Source organism: Mastomys coucha, chromosome X, assembly GCF_008632895.1.
Source record: "Mastomys coucha isolate ucsf_1 chromosome X, UCSF_Mcou_1, whole genome shotgun sequence".
NCBI lineage: Eukaryota > Metazoa > Chordata > Mammalia > Rodentia > Muridae > Mastomys > Mastomys coucha.
The window spans coordinates 135,075,695-135,083,842 of record NC_045030.1 but is presented as its reverse complement, the minus strand read 5'-3'; the positions used below and the strand labels follow the sequence as shown (position 1 = coordinate 135,083,842).

Sequence of the window (8,148 nt, the reverse complement as noted above, 5' to 3'; positions counted from 1 at the left end):
TTGAGCAAGTTAAAGGATTCTGATAATAAATTATTGTATCATTTTAACAGCAGAAATTCAATTAACTTAAAGTTCTTAAGTCTCTGCATATGCCTAGCTTATTGTTTTTAAAGTGATGCTGAAATTTTTGTTATTCACATAATGATTGTTTGAAGTAGGTTTTAGTGTACACTTCTGAGGACCAAGTGATAACAATCAACTTTATACAAGCATAAACTGCTGAAAAAATTCAGGTAGCTCTGCTCTTTACTGTGACCTTATTCTTATTTTTAATGATTCTTAAAAGCTTAGAATAGAGTTATCTAAAGTTACAAAACAAAAACCAGTGATATATTTCAATTACCATTGTTCAGGTTCAGATCTACACAGTAGGCAAAAACAATAGCATGAATCATTAAAAGTTTTTCTCTTCTAGACTGTGAGATCAACAAAGTCATCTGTCTGGCAGGTGTTCCTGCCCATTTTGTTTTGCTTCTTGTTTTAGTCAGCTTTCTGTCCCTGTGACAAAACACCATGAGCAATGGAGCTAATTGAAAATGTTTAATGGCACTTAAAGTTTAAGATGTTAAGTTTATGACTATTATGACAGGGAGCATGGCAGCAGGCATGTGGGCATGGTCCTAGAAGAGTAGCATACACCTGATTCCCAACATGGAGATAGATAGATAGATAGATAGATAGATAGATAGATAGATAGATAGGCAGGTAGGTAGATAGATAGATAGATAGGTAGATAGATAGGTAGGTAGGTAGATAGATAGGTAGGTAGGTAGATAGATAGATAGATAGATAGATAGATAGATAGATAGATAGATAGATAGATATCCCAACTCCATTGAACTGTCTTCTCGAACAAGTCCATACCTACTCTAACAAGGTCACACCTCCTAATCCTTCCCAAACAGTTCCACCAACCCAGGACCAAATATTTAAGATTTGATAGACCCAAGTTTTTCCATGGATAGTGGGCTAGGGTGATAGCTCCGTCTTTGGAATTGAACACTGCTAGTAAGCTTTTCTTTTAACTTCAAACCTCTTCTCTATTATACCTTTGTGGCTATGAGAGCTCTTATAGCAGCCTCCCCCCTCTCTGTGTCTGTCTATCTGTCTGTCTATAATAAATGGAAGAGTTGAGAAAATCCTGAAGATTAAACTTCAAGTTTCAGTAATCATAGGGAGTTGCTGTCAGCCAGTTCTACCAGGGGGCTACCTGAGAACATGGCAGGATAGACTAGGTAGCAGAAAACACTGTGTAATGTGTCAACTCAGAGGCAGAAGTGTTTTTTAAGAGTTTCAATGCTTTTTATTTTTTTATTTTATTTTATTTTATTTTTGGTCATAGATAGATAGATAGATGTGGTCTCTTTCCCAGAAGACTCTATGCCTTTCAAAACAGAACATCAGTGTTCTTTTCTTCTTTCAGGGGCTTGCTGCCCTGTGGATGTTTAAAAACTAGCTTTTATTTTACTAGTATTGATTTTGTACTTTGCCTTCTCTCCTTCACCTTTTCTCATAACCTACCAATATCTCAGAAAGCACTCTCCACAAAAGTTAGGACAAGGGATTGTTGAAAACTTCCTAAGTGACCTCCGTGTCTGGTCATTCATTAAAGGTGGATACCCTGTTTTGATATATATCGAATCTGTTTCTGAAGAGTACATGTTAGGTTGGGTAGTGGAGAGAGTTCATTAAAACAGAATTCAGAAGACTGAGACTCAGGAGTCTAAAAAAATGGAACTATATAGTAGCTATTTAGAAAAAGGAGAGATACTTATTGTATATGGAATGGGGCGTTGGGGTAGAGATCAATTCAGGGTATGTTGAAATATAACATTCAAGTAGTGTTATTGACATAAGCAATTGACTATTTGAATCTGGAATACAGGAGAGAGGTCTGAACTTGAATCTTAAGGCTGAGAGTTATGGGGTAGATATGCTATTTCAATTCATAAAATTAGAGTGGTCATCAAAGGAGAGAGTATAGATAGACAGGAAGCTAAAGACCTGAGTTTGGGGCACTCTAATATGAAGAGAGGAGAAAGCTAAACAAGAACCCATATATAGGCCAAAAAAAACATTTAGTTTAATTTTAGTCTCTTGACTTGGCCAAAAGTCAGGAACTTTTAGAGGAGATCAGAACCAGAAGAAACTGTAGCCAATGTTTTTTTCCAATCAAGAAGACTAATCCAAGATATAGGAGCCCTGTAATCTAGTCCTGATTTTATGATTGAATGAGTAAACTTGTCAGATCACCATCTTCTCTGGATCTCCCTTTGCTACTTATAAAAATGCCTAATTAAATGATATAAAAGGTTATAATAATTCCATAATATCATTTATGTAAGGTAATGTGACTCACCCAAACATTCTTTCATTAGGAATAGTCTATTGCTTTTACAACTTTTAGATATATTAGAATCTCCCTGAGGCTTTTCACAATCCCCAAATAATCATCTCAATTTGTTACTATGAGTTTGGTTTTGATATGCCTTGGTGATGCTAATATGAAGACATGGTTGACCCACCATTTTCTATGTAAACAAAGCATAGCACTATCCTGTTAGCTACTGCACCTCTCTGCATATTGACTTGCACTTCCAATACAAACACAATTCAATTAATTATAAATGTGTTTTTTCTTCACACATGAAGCTTGTCACAGGAGGTTAGCCCTGTCGACCTTAGGATATAAAACCTGTGAGTAATCAGCTGTCCTCAAAGCTTGATAAAAATGACATGATCATAAACTTCTTGACTTCCATACTTGATTTGAAATGCTATAGGAAACCATGACTGTGGGGGGCTGCAGAGTAGAGGGGGGGTGTTTGAGCTTTCTCTTCATCTTTTATAAAAAATTACAAGGGTTATTCCAGAAATAACTTACAAGCTCAATGTATGTTATCAATGTTGTCAAGGTCAGGCATGGTATACAAATATCAATGCCTTTGGAACAATTGTGTAGCAGGCATACTCATGCAATTTTCTGTAGTCTACCTATTGATTTATGGTGGCTTCTCCTCTAAGTTTTACAATTATGCTAGCCAATTGGATGTAGGATTGGTTGCTCAAGTTGTCTAGCATATGAATGTGCATTTAAAACTAAATCCTAATAGCCATTTTCTCTGAGGAATATGTATCTAATAGTAGACTAGGCATTTTGGACAAAGACAGGGAGACAAAGGCATGGATTGTGGTGACCAATTATTTACAATCTTTTCATATATATACCTACTACTCTAGTAGTGCAAGGAAGTGATTTTATCATGCACAACACACCAATAATTTTCCTGGATTTTCCCTTGTCTAGTTTCATGCTTGATTTTTAGCGTTCTTTTTAAATCCTAAAACACATTTTTAGTTGAGTAGCATAAGCATATACTATGTATGACTTGGTTTGCTCATAAAATTGTCATATTTGATATATTTAAAGATGTTAAGGCCTGGGGGTGGGGAAATAGAAAATTTCAGGAGAGAAACCAAGCAAGTCCTCAGAAATCCCCTTCTGGGTCTTCAGAGCTCTGCTCCATTCAGATGTGTGGCACATAATAATGAAGAGAAGGTTGGAACATACTCTAAAATTGCTCTAGGGTGAGTAGGGCTCAAGATAATTGTAATTTTTAAAACTAGGTTTCACCGTTGTTTGGAACCATCTACAATTCAATTTACTTTATCGCACAAGCTCTGAATAATGCTATGAAAGAAAACGGACGGGCCAGTGCTGCCAGCCTGGTTCACCATTCCAGAAACATGCAGTTCTATGGATTCAACCAGTTGATAAGGACGGATTCAAATGGAAATGGAATTTCTGAATATGTAATCCTGGACACCAACGGGAAAGAGTGGGAACTCCATGGCACCTACACTGTGGACATGGAAACTGAACTGCTAAGGTTCAGAGGGACCCCCATTCATTTCCCTGGCGGCAGGCCTACTAGCGCAGATGCAAAATGCTGGTTTGCAGAAGGGAAGATCTGCCAAGGAGGTAAGTAATGGGAAATCGCTGGTTATCAATTTAGTTCAGTGTGGGCTATAGGAATGCTTCTTTAAGACAAGGTATATTTTAATATTGAAGCACTCATAAGAGCAAACATTTGTATTTTAAGTTGCACAAACATCTTAATTTCAAAATAATCACAACTGCAAGATGTACTTTCCAGTCTTAAAGAATCACTTACAGTTTAAAAGCTAACACATCACTGGTTCTGAAAGAGATCTCAGTCTTTCTCAAAGACATTACTTTAATAAAAGGAAAACATTTTCCTCCCTTGACTTTAGTTGCCTGGGGCCTGTGGTTGCTTTCTCCTACGAGAGAGATCACCTGTATATCCCACCCTTATCAGTCAGATCCTATCACAAGAACACCATCTTTACACCATCTCCTTACTGAACTACCACTTCATTAACCTTCTCTGTCTTACAGCCTAGCAAAAATTTACCTTTTAGTTGTTGTTCATATAGTGGTCGCAACTCCTCACTCTCCTGCTATACTGCTCCTTGAGGGTAGGAATCACAGCTAGTAATTTTGATGTTCCTTATCAGTCCTGCAGTTTGATTGACTAGTGGGCCCCTCCTGGCTTTTGGAGGAGGGAAATCTCATCAAATCTCTGACAGCCAGAGCATACCTTTGGAAGTACCCATATTATCCTGACTTAAGTATCTGTCTATACCTTTCCAAAAACATGTACACCTGTGTGAACTAAGGATTGACTCCGATTTCACTTTAGCATCACACATCCAACTGCCTCTTCACTCAATCATCAAGTATTTTCTCTTGAAATACTTGTAATCTATTTAAACACTTAGATTCATAGAGATCAACTGATATGCTTATGAAAACACTAATTGTCATAAATTGGCCCTACCTCATCCTTGAAGGGCAAATGTTATGCAATTCATGAGGTCAGTGGACTCAGCTGGATTAAGACGGGCTTTTATTTTAGACAACATAGTACTTACCCTTCACAGGTAAGCTACTACACCTATTTTCAAGAAAGTTATTGCTACCCTACATAAATGAATGCACTCAGAGTTTTCCATTTGTAGACTTTTTCTCCAATGAAAACACCCTGATCAGCCTTAATTCATGTGATTCATTATTGTCAGAGTGGTGAGTGGGTTTGCTTCAGAACAGTGAAATTGCTTTTTTTTTTTTGTCCATAAAGTCAACACGACAGACTATGCTGTAGAAAAAATAGAATTAGGTTAGGTACATCTGGCTTGATTTTAGAGTCGCCAGAAAGCATGAGGAGTCACTCTGTGGTGTGCTTTATTTACTGCTTTTTCTGTTTTAATGCTGTTCATTTTCTTCTCTTCCCTGAGCAGGTATTGACCCTGCCTTGGCCATGATGGTCTGCTTTGCTTTGCTTATAGCCTTGCTGTCTATCAATGGATTTGCTTACCTTGTAAGGTACATTTTTTTTGTTCTTTTTGTATATACAAAATAGAAGTCCACAACAGTCTTGTTAATATTGATTTCCAGGAAGTCATGTTTCAGTACAATTGCCTCATTACATGACCCACTGATTTTCTTTCCCATAGTGTTTCACCATCCCTACTGGCCCCATTTAAGACTGAAATGCTGAGAAAAACTTTCACAGCTGTATTGTCAGCGGTGATGTTGCCTATGAGTAGATCAATATGATGGTGAGATAAGAGAATTAGGATTTTAGGCCTTTCTATTATTGCTTATCTATGCCCTACTTTCTCCATGAAATGATATGGTGGCAGATAGAGTTGGACTATTTTAGGTAGGCTTTAGCTAGAGTCTAAGCTCTATGTATAGTGGTGCTAAGTCATACATATAGAATAGCAGGTCCTGCTTGATCATTCTCTGTGTAAACACAATTGCTACTAAGTCTGAAGATTTGAGTTTGAGTCCTATGACCCACAATGGTGAAACAAGAGAATTGACTTCTACAAATTGTCTTCTGACCAACAAATGCATGCTGTGGCCCATATGAGCTCCTCTCCTCTCCTTACCATGCACACACATAGGATATATACAAATATTTTAGGAGGTGTAGAGTATCTTAGTGGATAAGATTGAGTACTGAGTGGCTCTTGGCACCCATGTCAGGTAGCTCACCACTGCCTATAATTCCAGTTCCAAAGAATCTGATGCCTTCTTCTGGCTTCTGCAGGCACTGAGCTCATGCAGGTACCCATACACACATGCATATATGGATAATTAAAAATAAATAAGTAAAAGTGAATAAAGCACTTACCTCAGTATGTGATTTATAGTAGGTACTCAATAAATGGAGAAACTTGAGCCCTTTGTAGACTTCTCCTGGCAATTGTTGAGAACCCAGGCTTTTCATTTGGACATCCATGCTTCTTGTCCAGAGTACTACAATCTGGGTTTCTACTGTTCTTCCTTAGATAAAAACTACACTCTTCATTCATCAACATCATAGTTATTATCTAGTCTGCCTTCCTCCCTCAAATCCCTTAACAGTTGGTCCACTAATTTTGATGACCTGTTTTCAAGATTGGTCTGAATGTGACATGCTGCCAAGTAATTTAATATTCATTCAACATCCTTAGATAATCAGCAAAAATAAATGACAGACACCCCCCCCCCCCCCCCCCACCCCGGGTGGATTTTAGGAGTTACAGGCTCTTGCTACCCAGTATTTAACCATTTCATGTCAAGGTAAAAACTGCACTCACAGTCAGAGATGCTTATATTCTTAATCAAATGATAATTCTTGCGTGTCTTTTAAACAGAATGGATTGGTATTCTGGGTTTTGAGTGAGTTCAACCCATTAATCGTTGGGAAGAAAAGGGAAAAAAAGAAAAATAGCAGACCCACAAAGGTGGGGGGGGGGTTGTTTGGAGCTTGTGAGCTGAAGGGCAAAGAAGACTGAAGAGGGATATGATTGGAGAGGGACATGATTAGAGAGGAAAATGATTGGAGAGGAAAATGAGTTTGAGACAATTGGTACTTCAAGTGGTCACAGAAAACTCAGAGATGAGAGAGAGGTACATCATTTCCCAGAGTCACTTAGTCCTTGGTTCCTCAGCTAACAAAGCATAAAAGATGCACCCTCTTCAATGCCTTCCTCCCTCTCTCTGCCCACCACGGCTGCAATCAGAAGAGCCAAGCAGCTGATGAGTTTCTGTAATAGATGATTACTTGCAGGAGAGTCACTCCCTGTTCCTTCCTTTTCTGTGTGTTTTGATTGTTTAAGGTTTTTTTTTTTTCCCAGAAAGAAAGATGTGCAAAGAACCTAACTACCCCAAAACAAAGGATTCTTTGAACTTCTCTTTTCTTCCTACTCCTCTGAACCAGATTGCATTGCCTTTCTGTAAGGCTCTCCTGAGCTTTGTGATACTAATGATGATAATGAGCCCTGATATTTCCCCAGTGCTTCCTGGTTTTCAGAGCACTTTCACATACATTATCTCATTTGATTTTCAAAACAACTCACTACAGCAGGGAATGTAAGGAGTGTTGTTCGGCTAGACAGGAGACACTGAGTCAGGAAGGGGTTAAATGGTTTATGCAAGGTCACCTGCACCTGGCTAATTAATGGCAGAATCAGCACTGCTCCCCTCCCTCCCAAATTGGGAGTCCAATTTGCATTCTACTAGATTGTATTGTGAAGTGCAATTATTTTCACAGGTGTGCCTGCTTTAATGTGTAGACCAGTTTCTACACATATGAAATTGATAAGTTAGGGAGTGATGTTTTACTTTGCCAAAAGATTCATGTGCTCTACCCAAGAAGTCACTACAGGGCTCTTTTAATTTTCTCTGCTGGGTAGCAGCTCCCACCGTGATAAGGGACATATTTGTTGGCAGACAATTAGAAACACATTAATTGTTTGTTTCCAAACCAGTTAAGTCACAGAGAACAATTGACTGGGTTGCTGGTACTTAAAGCTACAGTGATGTTATTATAGAAGTCTCCTTAGACCAGTTTGGGAAAGCATTTTGATTCACTGGTTGTTTCTCTCACTCTGGCTCAGTGAACACATTGTAGTATTGAATTATAGAGAAAAGAAAGTCAGAGCATAGCCTTTGAGCAGACCAAGAAAGAGATGGGCAAGAGGGAGAGGGGAAAAGAGAGGGTACAAGAAAGAGAGGAGAGAAAGGAGAGGGGAAAGGAGAAGAGGGTACAAGAAAGAGAGGAGAGAAAGAGA

General features: G+C 38.4%; 1 protein-coding gene across 1 annotated transcript in view; it reads left to right on the top strand.

Moving 5' to 3' along the window:
* The window catches only part of Gucy2f (guanylate cyclase 2F, retinal), an 83,579-nt gene that overhangs the window by 21,548 nt on the left and 53,883 nt on the right, over positions 1 to 8,148 (top strand). Inside the window, exons 3-4 of the mRNA XM_031377966.1 lie at positions 3,628 to 3,982; positions 5,323 to 5,407. Coding sequence (XP_031233826.1) covers positions 3,628 to 3,982; positions 5,323 to 5,407 — 440 coding nt within the window. The remainder of the gene's footprint in view (positions 1 to 3,627; positions 3,983 to 5,322; positions 5,408 to 8,148) is intronic.